This window comes from Penicillium chrysogenum (genome assembly GCF_028827035.1).
Source record: "Penicillium chrysogenum strain IBT 35668 chromosome Unknown utg000002l_segment0_segment0, whole genome shotgun sequence".
Taxonomy (NCBI): Eukaryota; Fungi; Ascomycota; class Eurotiomycetes; order Eurotiales; family Aspergillaceae; genus Penicillium; species Penicillium chrysogenum.
Genome location: NW_026622750.1, coordinates 2,339,176 through 2,357,718, shown reverse-complemented (window position 1 = coordinate 2,357,718; position 18,543 = coordinate 2,339,176). Strand labels below are relative to the sequence as shown.

The 18,543-nt window shown below is 50.0% G+C and overlaps 6 protein-coding genes across 6 annotated transcripts; 3 read left to right on the top strand and 3 right to left on the bottom strand.

Annotated features, from left to right (window-relative positions):
* Positions 1-34: 34 nt before the first annotated feature.
* On the bottom strand, positions 35-2,169 carry N7489_004447 (histone acetyltransferase NGG1; the record flags this gene model as incomplete). Its single annotated transcript, XM_056710199.1, has 3 exons — positions 35-1,018; positions 1,069-1,535; positions 1,650-2,169. The coding sequence occupies 3 exons, from the start codon at positions 2,167-2,169 to the stop codon at positions 35-37; spliced, it is 1,971 nt and encodes a 656-aa protein (XP_056568620.1).
* A 1,165-nt stretch (positions 2,170-3,334) lies between these two features.
* N7489_004446 (60S ribosomal eL15 domain-containing protein) lies at positions 3,335-6,440 on the top strand (the record flags this gene model as incomplete). Its single annotated transcript, XM_056710198.1, has 8 exons — positions 3,335-3,421; positions 3,494-4,034; positions 4,085-4,694; positions 5,305-5,392; positions 5,464-5,550; positions 5,763-5,919; positions 6,009-6,235; positions 6,300-6,440. 8 exons carry the CDS (start codon positions 3,335-3,337, stop codon positions 6,438-6,440), a joined length of 1,938 nt encoding a protein of 645 aa, XP_056568619.1.
* Positions 6,441-7,324: 884 nt separating this feature from the next.
* N7489_004445 (HECT-type E3 ubiquitin-protein ligase) lies at positions 7,325-11,005 on the top strand (the record flags this gene model as incomplete). The annotated part of the gene is made up of 3 exons (XM_056710197.1): positions 7,325-7,859; positions 7,921-10,032; positions 10,083-11,005. The coding sequence occupies 3 exons, from the start codon at positions 7,325-7,327 to the stop codon at positions 11,003-11,005; spliced, it is 3,570 nt and encodes a 1,189-aa protein (XP_056568618.1).
* Positions 11,006-11,693: 688 nt separating this feature from the next.
* On the bottom strand, positions 11,694-13,057 carry N7489_004444 (NAD(P)/FAD-dependent oxidoreductase; the record flags this gene model as incomplete). Its single annotated transcript, XM_056710196.1, has 3 exons — positions 11,694-12,689; positions 12,777-12,902; positions 12,953-13,057. 3 exons carry the CDS (start codon positions 13,055-13,057, stop codon positions 11,694-11,696), a joined length of 1,227 nt encoding a protein of 408 aa, XP_056568617.1.
* A 519-nt stretch (positions 13,058-13,576) lies between these two features.
* On the top strand, positions 13,577-13,972 carry N7489_004443 (uncharacterized protein; the record flags this gene model as incomplete). Its single annotated transcript, XM_056710195.1, has 1 exon — positions 13,577-13,972. One exon carries the CDS (start codon positions 13,577-13,579, stop codon positions 13,970-13,972), a length of 396 nt encoding a protein of 131 aa, XP_056568616.1.
* Positions 13,973-14,073: 101 nt separating this feature from the next.
* On the bottom strand, positions 14,074-18,402 carry N7489_004442 (uncharacterized protein; the record flags this gene model as incomplete). The annotated part of the gene is made up of 8 exons (XM_056710194.1): positions 14,074-15,115; positions 15,166-15,290; positions 15,355-15,405; positions 15,464-15,586; positions 15,645-16,671; positions 17,637-18,032; positions 18,100-18,146; positions 18,211-18,402. 8 exons carry the CDS (start codon positions 18,400-18,402, stop codon positions 14,074-14,076), a joined length of 3,003 nt encoding a protein of 1,000 aa, XP_056568615.1.
* Positions 18,403-18,543: the final 141 nt, after the last annotated feature.

Sequence of the window (18,543 nt, the reverse complement as noted above, 5' to 3'; positions counted from 1 at the left end):
AGAAACCCGGAAGAAAGCAGAGAGGCGAGAAGACTTATTCCTCGTCCCAGTTTTCAAGCTCGGCTTTTTCGTATTCAGCCATAACTTCTGGGTCGAAGATCGTCTCTCCCTCAGAGGGAATGGTAGTCTTGATGTCGTCAAAGATAGGTAGGAATGCCTCGTTCCAGCGACGACGACGGTCCATGACAATCTTTGCAGCGTCACCGACAGCCGGACGGGAAACGCCCGCAGAACCAGCGACGTGGCTGCCGCCACCTGCGCCGCCAGGCCGGTGCTTGGGCTGAGCGCCCTTCTTGCTTTTGCCCATAGTGCGGGTGCGTTTGAGATAGGCCTGTTGGACCTGAGAGTCGAGGTCGTCTTGGATGGTAGTGAACTCAAGCATGGCCATGTGCTCCTGGGCAATCTTCAGAATGCGAGCCTTGCGCGCATTGTTGGTGACTATCTGCTTCTTGAGCTCGCTTTGGAGTAGGCGGAGTCGCTCAGCAACTTCATCATCGTAGTGAGCGTCGTAGTCTGGGTTATCATCTGCACCGAGGAAACCGATGAATCGTAGTTCAGCTTTGGCGCGTTCATCAAGTTGAGCATGATCCAGTTTTGCGACCGAAGTTTTGAAGTCGTTGGGATCTGCGTCGCGGAAGGTGGTTGCAGCAGGGAGAGGCTTGGTTTCGCTCTTGTTCTCCTTCTCGGTGGTGGATTGATCGATGTCCATTGCGTCTCCACCCAGTCCACTCACACTAGCAGTATCCCCATTTGCGGTTGGGTTGGAATCTTCGGGTAAGGTACGGTGCTCGTAACGGAGGAGAGAGCACAGTCGGCTGAGGAGAGGCCCAACAGAGACTTCGTTAGTCTCGGCTTTATCGTCGGTGAGCTGTTCAATGCTGCCACGTCCTTGATTCAAAGGCAGCTGGTCCTTGTCATCTTGACTCGAGTCGTATGACACTCCATCCTCCTCTGCCCAAATTTGACGATAGCTTTTCTTTCCGCGACGGGGCATGATGAATGGGGTAGTACGATCACCCTGTGACAGGTCAGCTTTTGTTGACATGAGAATGGCTGCAATTGACTTACCCTTTCTTTTAGCCAGGCAATGTCCTCCTCGGTAAGAGGCCGGACGTAAGGTTCAATGTAGGTCTGGAAAGTATTCGCGCTGACTTGGTTTGAGGGTTTGGCGTTGCTGAAGTCCTTGTCAGGAGCCACGCCGGCTGCCATGTGGGCAAGATCTGTCTTGGGGAAGTGGGCAACGCTGTAAATCTCTTTCTTCTCGTCGTCCGTCATGCCTGGGAGAACCTCCCGAATGTTGTAAATGGTCGGGTCGTCAAACTTCAGTGGGTTCTCGCCAAAAACTTGCACTTGAGGAATCGCAGGTTGGGGTTCAGGTTGGTGGGAGTCGGCACTGCTATCAGACCCGGGGGTCCCGGGGGGAGGCCCGTCGCCAGCAGTGGTCGTGCCGTTGGGGGACATCATGGATGGGGGTGAAAGCGAGGAGCTTTCATCCGATATCGCATTCTTGGAGATTTTCGATGCAGGAGAAGCCGCTGTTGATGGTTAGTGAAAGCTGAATGGTGGGGAAAGTGAAAGAAGATCGAAGTTGTGGAGATGGGTCGGTAAAAACAAAGAGTGGGAAGAAAGCGCCGAGTTGGATCTCTTACCTCCCTCAACCTTAGTCTCAGCTCCATCCTGGCGCGCTATATCATGCGCGCCATGATTTAATGGGCGCTCCTCCTTTCCGCTGCGCTCTTTCCGCCTCTTCAGCTTGCCGCCCTTATGAATATCGTCATCCTCTTCGGTTTCACGTTTCAATTTGGAGCGATCTCGAACTTCACGATCAAGTTCCTGATCTTCCACTTCCTTGCGCTTTTGAGACATCTCGCGCATTCCCGCATTGCAAACCTCGCCCCTCATATCGGCCATGTCACTAAGACCCTTCAGGTGTTCCACCAATGTCTCCAGTGTTTTTGAATCTGGGATGTTCTGCGCAGATACCAGGTCCAACACATCGGAGTACTGCACACTAGCCAAGTCAATGTGCTTGGTGACATCGTTCTCCAAGTAGCTTTGGATGGGCAGTGATGCGACAGCGGGAGCACTAGCACTGGATGGGGTGGTATTGCGGCTACGCGACTGGCGCGCATCGCGGCCTTTGCCTTTGCCTTTGTATGCGGACGGCATGGTGTTTCTTCAGACCGATGATCGGACGAAGGAAGAAGAAGAAGAGATAAAATGATCAGACGCCAAAGGCAGTATCAACGAAAAGAGAGATTGGTCGACAGAAAGGATCCTAGATGTGGATGGGACTAGACAGACACATGCTGTCGTTGGTCACTGAGGGCGAATGAGAATGAAAGGAGGTTGAAATTTCCCCCCAAGTTGCCTGATCATGAGCTAAAGCAACTACAGAGCAAGAGCACCTTTCATGGATGAATTATGACTCTCAAAAGGTGGTGACGGTCGCTGGCGGTCGGGGATATGCACGTGATGGCGATACGATGTCTATCATCACGTGCACCATCCTCGATTCATTGGTTCCTGAACACCCTTGGCATGAACATCCGTTCATGATTAACCTGGGCTTTGAGATGGTTCAATTGTCTGCAACTACTATACAGTTTGTGCCTCACTAATTGAAGGCTCGCACATGGTCTAGCGCCCAAAAATGTGGTTAAGGTTGAAAACCGATAACACATTCCTACAGTTCTTCGGTGAGAACCGAGAACCCCATTGTTGGGACATTCCGAGGGATGAGGCATCAGAGAGTTAATCAGGGGGTGTTTTTATGAATCGAAACCGTTGGAGGATTACTATTTATAACGTTAACTTGCTAAATCCCCATATCAAGTGGAAAAGCTTGAAAAGTTGCCCGTGGATGATCATCTCCATAAGCGGTCTACCGTGAACGGCCATGTTTAGCGAAGTATACAATGTAGACCCCGCGCTCGGCCATTTCTATTTGTTTACTCGTTTACGGAGATTTGTTCGAAATGTGAATCTCAGTGTATTTTAGCCAAGACGTATTTTGCCTCTTGCCTCGTGGTTGGAACCAGGCTTATTCTACATTCTTGTGCCGGTCCCGATTGACTCTCGCATTCTTCCGCTGTAGAGCTCTAATTAGCAATGGGGATGTATGGGATGCTTCAGGGTTAAATGTCGCCTAAATGACTTTGCCTAAAACCATGGTGCTTGCCATTTTCAACCTTGTTTCATATCCAACTTCTTTCCCCCTATGCACACGCCTTCCTCACGGGTCTCGAGCATTTAGACTCATAGTGTATCCTTTGCTTGGCATTGATCTTCACTATTCACTTGACCCAGTATCAAGCTAATGTCAGCCGATACCATGGCTTCCCGAAGTGACTCGGTGAATAAAGTGGCTACACTTTGGGCAGGTTCAGGGCAAGCTTCGAATTCCACCTCGTCAGTCGCAGTAAGTGTGCTTTATTCATTCAGATTTAGCCAACAGCCTCCGGGCCTGATTCTAACTTGCATAATTAAATAGGAGAATGTTGCCTATCGGTTTGTTCTCGATCGTAAGGTCCAGACGATATCGAGCAACGGCATGCCGGACGATGGATTGGTGTCAGGCCTCCTGTTTGTACCCACTCTAGAGCCGCATGATCCGTGCTACGACATTACCGCTTCGTCTGTGCCGCCAAATGTGACCCGCTATGAAGATGTCTCAGACTTCGGATACTCCCTCGTTGGCCTTGCTCCATGGGTAACCGCCGAATGCTCGCTATCGTTCCTCTCCGCCGCCCAAAAGGTCGGCACGCATGCTATGGTCTTTTTCCAGCCCTCAGACAACGAGACCGACATACCCCCTGACTCGAACAACTCACGCTGGGCAACCAATGATGGAGATAAATGGAGAATGGACAACAATTACCCAGTGTATGCCATTTCAGGCCCAGCTGGAGCCACATTGATCAATGATCTCTCGTGGTATTCAAATAAGACACCCGACAGCAACAGAGACGAATGGACGGAAGATTTCGCGCTACAAACCGAGACTAACCGGCTGTTTGCCAGAATTGAAACTGGTAGGTCACAGAAATGCATCACTATCGAAATCTATGCTCACATATCGTAGGCAAAGAAACTGAAGGGGCGTCCCCGAGCATCTGGAGTTTCGTACTTGCAATTGCAGGAACAGTTCTGATACTCAGTATCATCCTGATGATTATTTATCGACTCGTCCTGCGCAAGAGACGGGTTCAGCTCCAGAGGCGTGTTAATGCAGGCCAAGTCGACATCGAGGCTTTGGCATTAAACCAAATGACGGTTCCTCAAGAGGTGGTGAACAAAATGCCACTTTATACATACTTGGAGATCAATCCTCCAGTAGAACCAACACTTCCACAAGATAATACGTCGGCGAATCCAATCGATCATGATTCTGGCGACAAGGCCAACTCGTTACCACCCAACGAAAACAACCATACTCAAGACGGGGCTGGCATCCAGAAACCCGAAGCAGCAATGATCAAGCCCGGACAGAATGAGTCTCGCAGAAGCAAGTATCGCCTGAGCCATACCCAAACAACTTGTGCTATCTGTCTCGACGATTTTGTTGTTGGGTCATCTACAGTCCGCGAACTGCCTTGTGGACACATATTTGATCCGGAGTGTATTGATCCATTCCTGACCCGGAACTGTTGCCTTTGTCCTTTATGCAAGAAGAGCGTTTTGCCAGCGGGATCGTACTATATCTCTGTGACCAATGAAATGGTGAACCGAGAGCATCATTCGAGGCGCCCTTAAACGAAACAAACGAGACTGCTTTTGCTTGTTTTTAGTTCTTTGATTTTGAGGAGACTATGCTTCACGAGGCACCAGCATGGAGAGAGCGAGGCGATTGATTGCATTTACCGAGCGAGGTGGTTTGACGATCTTGATACTTTTGTATGATATTTTGATAGTATTGAGTATTTCGAAATGTATCCCAAAATCAACCAATTCTGAAAATAATGATCCACTTGGGAAATTACAAGATCAGTCGGTCACTTATACAGTTGAAGAAACATAGGTCGGTTCTTCACTTCTCCCCATTAGCCTACATACAGCACAAGCAGTACAATGAATACCTAAGAGTACAATCCTTGAAGAGAGTCTTTCCATTTCTAACCCTTAATTTTCATTCGATATTGCCCAGAAAATGAACGAAACCATCCATACAGAGTAGTGTATGTTGTATAGCAAATTGGAGTTTGTGGCAGCCTGAGGTATCTAGATAATTGAGGCCTGATGTTCAGGGCATTAAGTATGCTTATCCCGTGATTGGTCGCGGTGGGTCAACTCGCTAATCGCTAGCGTCCCACACACAACCTCTGCCTCCCGACGTTTTCCTCCTCGAACTTTTTGCGACAACGACAACCGACGACCTCGTACAGCCGACAAGGTACGTTCTACCATCCCTCTTTTCATCCAGACTCCGCCGCCAGTGCATTTCTCTGACTCACAACCGTCCAGATGGGTGCCCTCAAGTACGTGGAAGAAATCCAGAAGAAGAAGCAGTCCGATGTGATTCGCTTCCTGCTGCGCGTCCGATGCTGGGAGGTGAGATAAATCCCTTCGCCCCCCGATTGCCTGACATCTCCGCCGAGCACTAGTGTGCGTTGCCTTAGGATATGCCGTTTTTATGTGGTATTGCTAGGCGGCTCGAACAAAAGTCATTCGGCGGAAATGATTGTGGCACGCAAGAAAACCCTTTTGGGCTTCATGTGTCTTGCTATACACTCGTTGAACTTTGCTGAGAGTGCATAATATAGCTCCGCCAGCTGAACGCCATCCACCGTGCCTCGCGCCCCTCGCGCCCCGATAAGGCCCGTCGTCTCGGTTACAAGGCCAAGCAGGGTTACGTTATCTACCGTGCCCGTGTCCGCCGCGGTGGCCGCAAGCGCCCTGCCCCCAAGGGTGCCACTTACGGTACGAAATTCTTCTGTCGAAAGCAGATTTCTTGAAGATCTGTGGGAATCGAAGGAATTTTTTTGGCTAATGTGTGATTGTGTGAACAGGCAAGCCCACCAACCACGGTGTCAACCAGCTCAAGTACCAGCGTGCTCTCAAGTCCACCGCTGAGGAGCGTGTTGGCCGTCGCGCTGCTAACTTGCGCGTCCTGAACTCCTACTGGATCAACCAGGACTCCACCTACAAGTACTACGAGGTCATCCTTGTCGACCCCCAGCACAAGGCCATCCGTCGTGATGCCCGCATCAACTGGATCTGCAACTCCGTTCACAAGGTGAGTTTGGCTCGAAATGCGAATGTGATGTCCGGGAGTTGTGCTGATAGGTCTTTCTTTCTAGCACCGCGAGTCTCGTGGCCTTACCGCCACTGGCAAGAAGTCCCGTGGTATGAACAAGGGTCACCGCTACAACAACACCAAGGCTGGTCGCCGCCACACCTGGAAGCGCCAGAACACCCAGAGCTACTGGCGTTACCGTTAAGTGCGATAGTGCACTTTCCCAGTGGTTTCGGTTGGAAAATGTTGGTTACGGCATGTGGTCATTTATTCAGGCACTTCTTTCCCAGACAGTGTTATCCACGCTGGGCTCAACTTTAATGCAGACCAGCCGGCTCTGTTGTTAGCCAAAAAGCCATCTTGTTCTATGTTTCAATTCCCCTATTAACGAAGTATGACTGGTTCAACTCCATGCCACTGGTATTGTAGAATGCGTAGAGTTATTTTTTAAACTAATCCTACGGATGTACTTATGCCTATCGGGAGATCTTACTGATTCTCATCTTAGAGCCTATACTCCGTACTTGCAGGGGGCCGACCGCGCCTTAGCGGATCGACAGCAGACGGTCTAGTTCACTTGTGGCCAAGAGCTAAAGCATATTGTTTTTTTATATAATTGACAAATTTTATACAACATATGTTCACTCCTGTCTTTAATTAACTAATGATCATCGGGATGTGCCACAAAAATAGATATGTCGCCTGCAATTTCAGGCGGCTAATCCATAAATAGAAATCTAGGGCCTGAGGCATGAACCACTTCCTTCCCCCGGCCGCTTTCCCAATCCGTCCACAGACTATGAAATGCTGCTGTAACGATCCATCCCTCTTCTATTGGATTCTGAGGTGAGATAGTTCTTTCTTTCGTGAGATCTGACCTTGCTTACTGAAAGCCTATCCCTGAAATAGACCAACCTGTCATTTACCGAACAAAGAAGCAAAGCTCGCCTTACTCGACTGCCTAACCCCCCACTCCGTCCTCCATCTATTCGCATGTGTCTGGCACGAAGAACAAGCTCCACGAGCTGGGTACCATACTGGAGAGGTTGAATTTGGTTAGGCCGAACCCGCTCAAATTGATGCGCCTCTATGCCGTCCCGGTTTGAGCGTCATCCGCCGATTCCTCCGAGCTCAACTGCTGGCAACGCCGCCATCCCTGGACTACACCCTTCCCAACACCCTGGACTGGAAGTTAGCCCACGCCGCATAGTTCGGCCTCGCGATGCTTCAATCATGCCCCCGTTAAACGGCAGTGCGCCTAAGAGTTCGTACCGCCGAGAACATAGGCGCTCGATCAGCAATCCGTTCGCTGGTTTTGGGCGAAAACGGGACAAGCCAGCCGCCAAATATGTCGCCTGGGACTCTGACGATGACGACGACGATGATGAGGTAACCTATCCCTTGGAGCCCGAGTCATCAAGTCCCCGGAAAGGTGCAGCATCTGGAAACAATATCGCCGAGGGCAAGTGCCAGACTTGTGATGCTACTGTCCGGTGGCCAAAACACTTGAAGGTGTTTAGATGCACCGACTGTTTGATGGTCACAGACCTGGAGCCGACTCATGAATCAAAAGACAAACCACCGCAAGGGTCCCAGAGCGGAGCATCCAAGTTGGCAAGCAAAGGTAGCGCCCCCAATGCTAGTTTTACGCTATGGGTTGTAGAAGATGCTGATTTTTACCACAGTGATTCCTTTGACAGCCAATCAAACTCGCGGTATGATCGGAGGATGCCTCAACATGTATTTCGATAGCCTTTTGGACAAGGGCTCTCGGTCATGGTTGTCGCCGGACGACGACAGAAAGAACAAACCGCTGCCTGATCTTCCACCAATGCAGGCTCATGCCTCTGGTCAAGACAATCTCTCACCCCCACGGACTGGGGATTCTAGGAGCCGCAGTGCTTCCCACTCCAGTGAACGGGAAAGGTTGGGGGTGCCGAAAGAAAACCCATGTTACTTGACACCACCATCGGTTCACTGGGAGGGAAATGAAACTCCTGTTAGAGCCCGAGCAAACTCAGATCACCGATCGACCCCAAAGCTAGACGGCCGCCCGCAAGGCGTTTCACAAGCTGGGAAGCCGGAGTTTCAAAGCTGCGACAATCGGACACACATTTTTAAACCGCTGGAGAATACTATCGCCACAGCCTTCAAAGGCTGTGATTGCCTCAACGAATCTTTCACCACATATCCACCTCCTCGGTCAGCTCGATCAGCTAGTAGTGGTAATCCGCCGAGAATGAGGATGGAACCTACAACAATGCCCCAACCAGCGCACGACGCTCCTGTCTTCGAACCGGATGCGAAGACCCTTCTTTTGGGAGATTTGACTGAGAACTCCTCTTGGTGGATGAATGAATGGGCTGAAGCGGAAGGCCAAAATCCCGTGTATTCCAAAGAGAAGAGCAATCCAAAGTCTCGGATGATATCGTCGCGAAGTCCTCGGATCAACTGGACCGAGTTAGCCCAGTGGTATCATTCAATTCTGTCCGCGGGGACTTCTTGGACTGAGCTGTGGGCCGCCAAAAGACCCGACCCCACACGATCAGAAGCGGATTCGATCCGAGCCAAGAGATGGGCATCTATTGATCCGTCATTCATTGGGAGACAAATCAACGAGTCTCGTCTGCACTTACAACGGGCATTGATGAAAGCTACCGAGGGCCTCCTCAAGCGCCCGCGCCGTGTTCTGAAGAAACCAGAAGATACCAGGTTCTTGTTCATATTGTTAGCGAATCCTGTATTGTCTTCACCTGCGTCGTATTGCCAGCATGCGGCCATATCGCCGTCTCATCGAGACGACAGGCGACCCTCGCATCCAAAAGACTACCCGAAGTCGGCAACCCAAGACAGAAAACCCTCGCCGAAAGCATCGGCCAAAGCCCCTGCTCGTCTAGAGGGATCCAATCACCATTATGGAGTTATCAAACGAATACTAGGACTCATGTCTAACCTGCCCAATGACTGCCATCACTACATCGTATCTTGGGCTTCGCGTTTCTCTGTCAGGCAGTTCGAGCGACTGGTAGAACTTATCGGTGGATTTCTCACTTACCGCTTGAGTCGTCAGCATGGGCGAAAACGCCCTCAAAACCATCAAAATGGAGACGATCTAATACCGAGCTTCGCCAGTGCTTCGGGAAATACCCCTGCGGAACTTCACGCTGCCATTAATCGAAGTACCCCGAACAAGAAATCTAGCAAGAAAACTGAAGACCCCATAATATATTCCGAGGATTGGCAGATCAGAGCAGCAGCAAGAGTAATGTCGCTGTTCTTTACGGCTAACATCTCTGCAACAAGGAGATCTGACGGGACTCCGCGCAGTCTTGAAATGCCCAAGAACCCGGGCCCTCGTCATGGACATATGATTCCGATCAGTACATTTTACAACACACTGCTGGATTATTCGGATCTAGTGACGGACTTTGAGACTTGGGAAGCTAAAAGCTCGAAATTTACTTTTTGTCAGTATCCGTTCCTGCTTAGCATATGGGCCAAAATCCACATCATGGAGCATGATGCGCGTCGTCAAATGGAAGTGAAGGCACGAGATGCATTTTTCGACAGCGTCCTCAACCAGGCAGCGGTTAGTCAGTACCTCGTGTTGAAGGTACGGCGCGAGTGTTTGATTGAAGATAGCCTCAAGGGAGTGAGTGAAGTTGTTGGCACTGGCCAGGAAGAGATCAAAAAAGGTCTTCGAATAGAGTTTTCGGGCGAAGAAGGCATTGACGCCGGTGGCCTGCGGAAGGAATGGTTCCTTATGCTTGTCCGAGAGGTCTTTGACCCGCTTCATGGTAAGGTTTTTCCGATGTTAAGAGTTAAGTGACTGGCTAATCCAAAATAGGCCTCTTCATCTACGATGATGATTCGCAGTACTGCTACTTCAATCCTTATTGCTTTGAGTCATCCGAACAATTTTTCTTGGTTGGGGTTCTTCTAGGCCTCGCCATTTACAACTCCACTATCCTTGATGTTGATCTGCCTCCGTTTGCGTTCAAGAAACTGCTGTCGTCGGCACCGTACTCTAACGGGCCACAAGCGGCTACCTCGTTGCGTTCGACCTTCAAATGCACTCTAGAAGATCTTGCCGAGTACCGACCAACTCTCGCCAAGGGACTCCGGGGTCTGCTAGAATTCGAAGGCAACGTTGCCGAGACATTCTGCTACGATTTCGTTGCCCAGGTTGACCGCTACGGCGAGATCATCAGTGTGCCACTCTGTCCAAATGGCGAGAACCGGCCCGTGACCAACTCTAACAAGCGTGAATTTGTGGATTTGTATGTCCAATATCTGCTAGACACAGCCGTGGCTCGACAATTCGAACCTTTCAAGCGCGGGTTTTTCACGGTTTGTGGCGGCAATGCACTATCACTATTCCGACCAGATGAGATCGAAATGCTAGTCCGCGGCTCAGATGAGCCACTCGATGTCAGTTCTCTCCGGGCTGTGGCCACCTACGACAACTGGTCACACCAACGGCCAGAGTCACTTCCCGTGGTCCGATGGTTCTGGGATTTCTTTGAGGAATCGCAGCCTCAAGCACAGCGCAAGATCCTGTCATTCATTACTGGCAGCGATCGGATCCCAGCCATGGGGGCTACAAGCCTTGTGATCCGGCTTGCTTGTCTTGGAGATGACTGTCCCCGTTACCCGATTGCGCGCACTTGCTTCAACACGCTGGGCCTTTACCGCTATCCCACCCGGGAGAAGTTCCAGCGGCTGCTCTGGGATGCAGTTGTAAATAGCGAAGGATTTGGCTTGAAATAATCTGTTTACCACTGCTCAGAACCTGTGTTGCTCGTGGGTGTTCCTTGTGACTTGTATAGACGCTGGACGTTGACTTTGGAGCGAGCTTTGCATGTTAATATTTTGCGTCGGCGTTGCCTTTTTTTTGCTTTTTATTCTGTCATGGCGCTTGGTACTGTTATTCCTCCCTTTGCGGACTGCATATGAGGGTTTGTGTCTTGTTTATTGATCCAGTCTTGATGACTCTCTTTGACATTTGCCTTCTTGGAAGTTTTTTTTTACTCTAGCGCTATGCTACTCTGCTAGGAATACAGCACATTTGACATACACTAAGCCCCAGAGAGCCCTCACTCTCCCAAGCCAACAATTCCCCAGCCAGCGATGCAAAGAGCATGCCGGCAACTAGCAATGGGAAGTTCCCCCATTGGGGTTCTGTGTATTTAGGGACTGTAGTATAGGCAACGGAACTAAAATCTCGCCTTGTGTCTCCTATATCTGGAGCCGATACCATCGGTCCTGAAGTCTCGATGCTCACTTCTCGTTTCTAAAGTTACAAACCCCAAGGGCGAGCTCTCTCTAGAATGCTTGTAACCATGAGGGGATGGTTTCCAAAGGCCTATATCCAAATTTTCCTTTAGTATTTGCTCTATATAACTACCATCCAAATAATTTAGTAATTATAAGCCAAAGTGCAATATGGAAGAGGCACCTAACGGTACAAGATGCCATTAACCATCTCACCAATGGCCAAAGCACTCGTCAAGCCCGGGCTCTCAATTCCCAACAAATTGATAAACCCAGGCAGACCCTCTTCCTCCCGGATTATAAAGTCCTGGAACCCCTTACCCTCATTGACAGCACCGCCCCTCCCCAATTTAGGGCGAATACCGCAATAATCCAACGCAATAGCATCGACATCGACCCCAGGCAGATAAGCCTTGATCTCCGGCAACGCCCGCTCCAAACGCGCAGCGCTCGGCACCAAATCATCAGGACTATCAACCCACTCAACATCCGGTCCAAAACGCACGCGCCCGCCCATATCAAGCGTCAGATGCGTACCCAGCCCACCAGTACCCGGTAAAGTCACCGGATAAACCAAAACCGAAGTCCTAGGCCTAGACGCCGCATACGAGAAGTACGTGCCCTTAGCATAATGCGGAACAAAATGGCGCTCCTGCGGCAGGAGCATGTTACTGATATCGCACGCGCCATGGCCAGCACTATTAATCAGCGTCTCAGCGGTAATGGAGGTAACTGAGCCATCCTCATCCGAGACAGCAGTAATCTTATACCCGCCGCTGCCGCCGTCAATAGCCTCCACGGCTGTCACGCGCGTCTTGAACGCAATGTCGCCTCCGCGTTCCTCGAAACCACCCTGTAGATAAGTCATCAGCGAGTGGCTGTCCACGATACCGGATGTCTCGCTCTCGACGATGCCTGCGTCCGCCTTGACGTCTGGTTCGCGCCGCTGCGCTTCCTCGCGGCCCACTAGCCGTGTCGGCGCGTCGCCTAGTCCTTGTGCGTGTGCGTGCACTTTCAGACAGGCTTCCCACTGTGTGGGATTTTGCGCCACGATCCATTTCTTCGTGTTGCGGTGGGGAATGTTGTTTTTCGCGCAGAGGTCGTAGAGGAGGTTGCGGCCGCGGATGCAGAGTTGGGTTTTGAGGGAGGTTGCTGGGTAATAGAGGCCTGCGTGGATTACCTGGTTGGTGAGGGTTGTTGTTAGTTAGTTTGGGTTTGTTGGTCTGTTGTCAAACATCCAAGCGGGCTTATGGCATAGCATGCATACCTCGGAGTTGCGGCTGCTTGTCTCAGTCCCTGGTGCATCGTGCCGCTCTAGTAGAATGGTTGACGTGCCTTCGCGAGCTGCAAGTTGCCGCGCAGTCGCCAGGCCGACGACGCCTGCGCCAATTACCTTTCAGCCAGATTAGTATTAGGTCGTCTTGGATCTCAGGTGTAATTTACAGCATGGGTGAAGTCCGCGTTGGTGGATCGGCTGCTGGAAAAGCAGCGAGTGGGGAGCTTATTTTTAAGCTTAAAATGCTGCTTAAGCAGAGCACGTGCGGACATATCGGGAAGGCACAGTTGACCAGCAATCTGTGAGGAAGGAATGGTATCCGTAGAATTCGGAAGGAACCTTGGAACCCCGCGACCTCGGGGATGACCTCGGGAGGAATGACGCGATCCCGAGGCCGGATCACGCTAAGCCCTGAAGAACATAGACTGAACTCAAAAGTATACGACCCCCGGAACTATAAAAGTATAAAAGCCTATATGATCGCCTTTCATCATTTGACATCTATAAATAGTGTGAGAGAGAAAAGCAGGGCAGAGTTCATACCCCATTCTCTGGCTAAATATGGACAAAGAGGCAAAGGGAAAATCCCAGAGGCTCGGATATAGACATGAAAGAAAGTGAAGGAAATTGTCTCCGACAAAGACTCGACTGGAGGTATTATTTAAATGGCCATGCATCCCATCGACTAACCTCACCATCCCATAGTGAGCCCATCACAAGCCAGCCATCACAATTACCTGAGACTCATATCAACTCAACCATCTAAATCCACATTCCCCATCTAAACCAAGATGCCCCAACCAGGTATGTTCTCTCGCCCCGATGGCTCGAACATCCCCGAGATCGACACGAAGGAATATGTCCACTGGGTGACAGTAGACTTCAGCAAATTTGGCGGACGAACTAGGCCCACCAGCGGCGAGCGTATGATGCGTCTTATGGCCGAACAGTGCCGATCCGGAGTAGCCACTATTACACCTACGCCCCAGCATCACAGTCAGCCATGCTGCCTCTCTTTGCCCGTCGTGGGAGACGCAGAGCTCGTACACGTTCATATTCTGTGGCGTGCAGCTGAGATTGCTGATTGGCATTGGGAGGAGATCATGGCCGGTAACGAGACACTTGATACTAAGCGCATTCTGGGTGATTCTCCATGGTGGTCTCAAAGTAAGGTGAATGGGGCCTAGTATGTAGCTCTAAGCCTGGGTAGCTGGTTTTTATTTGGACCGATCGATTGTGGAATTAGATTCTGACAGAACATATTGCTAGCAGCTTAGTTATCCTATTATCACTCCACATCCATAAGAACATCACTCATTATGTACAAAATATAAGAGAACTTCTTGACACTCCATTTCCCAGAGTCCTTTAGAAGAGAGGCGTAATCAAGCAGGATTCGACGCGCAGACTGATATCCACCGTGGAACGGCAGTCCTCGCAAGTAAATAGTAGCCCCATTGCGAATGAAGTTAACAGCTGGATCATCCGTCGGCGCGAAAGTCTGACTTCCTCTAGGCTCCATGAAACTCGTGAACCCCTCCGTCCCCACTGATCTCCAGTCAACATCATCCATCAGCTCCACAGACCCTACACTAGACGGCGAACTCGCGGAGTCCGAGACCATGAAGGTATACAGACCGAGCACTAATCCGGCCGAAAAGAGCGAAAACATAGATTGAAAGGTGGGGTGGTCCGAAGTTTTGCGATTTGCCATGACTTTGTAGATATGCGCAGCGTGCAGGCACGCGCGTCTGGCGGCAGGTGTCTGTGACCACTCGCGGATATTGTCGAGGGCATTGCGCGCAGGAGACGGGCCTGCACGGCCAGCTGCAAGGTCAAATATCTGGATATCGGCCGTGAGAGTCATGCACATGCTGTGCCACGTAACGAGAGCGTTGGGGTTTAAGCGGTGGAGGGTTTCGTAATAATTTGTGATGATCTGGGATTGGAGGGAGGGGAGACACCTGGCTCGACCGTCCATGGCGTAGGTGTGGCATGGAGCAAAAGGGTAGTTGGCTCTATTGGAGAGGAGGCGGTGGTAGGATTCTGACTGGCGGAGTTGAACTATTGCTAGTACTGCTTGTATGCAGAAGTCATCTGCGGAAGTTTCAAGAGCGGGGACGTTGATGTTTTCGGATGGAGCGAGGATTGTTGATGAGAGGATGTGCTTGCCGCCGCGGATGAGATGTGCCCATTGGATGGAGGAGTGAGCGGAGAAAAGAGATTCGCTGCAGGGGAGAATGAGTTGGATCGAGTCTGGGACTGCGATTGGACCTGTCGAGAGGAACGAGGAGTACCAAGAGTCCAGGAGCAATAGTCCAATGATTATTCTTAGGGAGATTATTAGTGATGTGTCGTATGAGCGGGAATCGCGGCATACCTTTTGGTCGATTCGACCTTGCTCCAGGCCTTCCATCTCATGTCAATATCGGGAACTGTTTCAAACAAAGTCATGTCAAGGACCTGCCCCTCGTTGGCTGAAAATAACCCATGTCTTTGGGCAACCTGCAATAGTTGCCATTAGCACCACAGCGATAGAGGAAAATATTAAAGTTTTCTTCAAACTTACAGACATGACGTTGATATAAAGAGGTTGGCACTGTTCCAGATGCGTCTTTTCCTGTAGAATGACATCGGTTAGTACCTCAGCAACAAATTTGGGCTTGAGGGGTTCATACCCCGGTCAAACCAGCCAGGTTTATCAAAAGCAGAACCGTCGCAAATGATGTCACAGTGCCGGAAACGCTCTCAAGTCCCATTGAGCATCGAGAAAATTCAGCTGTTACCTTGTTCAAAGCGCTCTAATGACTGTCAGCAGGCTACCTGCATATATGACGAGTATAATAATATTTGACCTACTGAGAAATTTCTGGACACAAACGCAGTTGTTCCTTTAGTGCCAAGCAATGTCATGCCAACCAGTGTCATAACATATAGGAGAGATGGGCGAGTCTTCTTTGCCGAAAAGGTCGGCAGGTGGACAAACGGCAAAAGGGGATTAAACAGGCGGAAAAATAAATCTAGTGCCATATCAAAAATCTCAGCGGGAGGGAAATCAGAATGATTCAAGGTCGAGGTAGGCGTGGCTGGAGGAATATTCCTATTTGATGGGGATTCCATATATGCAGAAACGGTCATTTGTCCAAAAGCTGCCTGCAGTCGCTGTTTGCAATCCTCGTCAAATCCACACCGCGAGCCTTGAATGATACTTGGCTCGTTGTGAAGGTGCAATGACTGAACGGAGAAGATATTATCAACTGGCGACATGGCAATATCCCGCCATAGACTGTTGATAAGACGCCCAGTGTTCGGTGGTGCTAGCCAGCACTGCTGGACTCTAGTGAAGCGTTCATTTGGAATCTTATCACTGCTATCGACTGAACGTCGATTCTGCTGGTCTGGAGTAATCATCGAATTATCACCCATCAGAGGGAAATTGCTATCGCCCATCAAATCTAGCGAGTCATTCGATGCCGAATCTGTGCAAGGTTCAAGCCACATTTTTAGCATATCTTTTGGCCCAGGGTCGAAGGCCACGCCAGCTTGGTGTGACATATGATCTGCCGGCGTCGCCGCATTCCATCCGAAGTCATGTTGCTGGTCGTCAAACATCATGACGCCGAGGTCTGTCTCGGTGCGGCCATGGTGGGCTGAAATGTCGGCTAGGTATTCCAGTGACGATGGGAGCCCGGTCAATGCAAGAGGCGCATCTTGCGAAATAGTAGATACTGGGATCTGGGATTCTGCGCTGGTAGCGCCATTTCCTGCTTCGGGGATGATTGATGATGCAACCGCAATTACTGCTGACTGTCGATTTGGCGCTTCCGATGGACCAGCTGTTGCATTGGCTTGATTATGGCCCTTGGCATGTCGGCTCAAGACATCGCTGTATGGCTCATTAATTTAGGGATTTGAACATAGGATTTTGAATATTGTCATGATTAGCATGTGCGCTCAACAGAATTTACCTTCGAGAGAAACGCTTGTGGCAGACATTGCATTCATATGGGCGTTCCTTGGTGTCTGCTTTGCATGTTAGGTTGGTTCTCTTGCAAGGGTTCGAAGTGACTGACGCGACCGCTCATGTCTCTTGTAATGTTCAGTTTTTTTGAACACCCGCGAACAGATAGAGCATTTTTTTAATACCATCACGGATGGATGATTACGATACATGTAGCTCTCAAAACTTGCTCCGGAGAAGGAGGGCTGAGGGGAAATATATTAGTCAGCAAGTCCGGGGTTGACTCCACTGTGGCTAACTCAATTGGGAAGTTTTATGCCTTAAAAAGCAGGCACATATATAATTTGTGCCTTGGGGCAAAAGGATTACCCGGTAGGATCACTTCACTTGAATCGATTACTCTCTTCGACTATTCGAAACTCCATGTCCACCGTAATCTGCCCATCCTCCCCATGGTCCCTCCTGACTCCGCTCATCTCGACCTGTACGTCACGTGTAGTTAACAAAGTCTCGTCCCAGTCAAGTGGCCTTGGTTTGCGAATAAATGTTCTTTTATTCGCTACCTCCAGTTTTTTCTTCGAAGCATCAGCATACCTCCCTGTACTAGTGCCAAACACGCGAGCAACAACGAGACGGAGCAGCGGATGCAATGTTGGAAGGCAGGCGCATAAGATGCCGATGCAGGGCTCGACGCTGGACCAGACGAAGAACTTGCCCATGATCCAAGTGTAATCGTCGGAGGCTCGGAGGAAGGTGATGTAATAAACCCGGATGAGACTTGCAATCAAGACACTGTGATATATGAGCTTAAGCTAAATGCACTTAGCTTGGGGGTAACGCACAATCCTCCAACCAAAAAGATGCCGGATAGCATGAGTTTCTGTGTCCACCGCATTTGCAGCTTCCACACAATGGGGATTGGAACCAACAGGATGATCCCATCCGTGGCCACGTTTATCGCAGCATGGCTGACATAGAATGGATAGAGGTTGAAGACGCATTTTCCTCCACTGCGTTCTGCAAATTGCGTCCAGAAGTACGAAACTGGTCTGCAGCAAGCCAGAAAGGCGATCGTGCCAGAGAGAAAATATCCAATTGTCAGAAACACACAGAACCAGATTGGATATGTCATGCCGAAGATACGGCGGTAGAAGAGAAGAACAGATAATTTGATGAGTGGAATGGTGAGCACATAGAGCACGACGAAGGCGAAGAGAACGCGCATCAATTCCACGGCTTCAGCGGGAGGGACACTCCATATATGCCTCCCGAGACCATGATGCCCACTAACTGTCAATAGCATTACAAGTCAGAATTGAGATCCCTTTTCGCCGCCTGAGGATGTATACATACCAACCAGAATCAGAGCGAAACAGGAGGTTACGGCCAGCTGTATATAGCTGTCAGATACAAAAAGTCATCGTTGAAGGTTCCTTTTTCCTTTTTCCTTTTTTGACAACATACCAAGGCACCCACGATCATCCAATCATCTGCAGCTATTCGCTGACCTTGCACTCGCAATCTCGTATAGAACCGAAGCCCGACAGCTAGCACTGCAAGGATGTAGGTTGCGATTACAGGGCCCTTTTCCAATGAGCCATGATCGGCGGATAGATCCGTCCCGACTGGAGCCTCCCCGAGAGGGCTGAGCGACATACAGAGAATTGGAAAGAAGCTCACATCCGATGCAAATAAGGTAATACTGGATTGAGGTATACTTAAATCTAATCCTAGACAAAGATTTTTAGACTTTTGTACTGTAAATCTCTTCACTTTAAAATGCAAGGCTAAGAAATG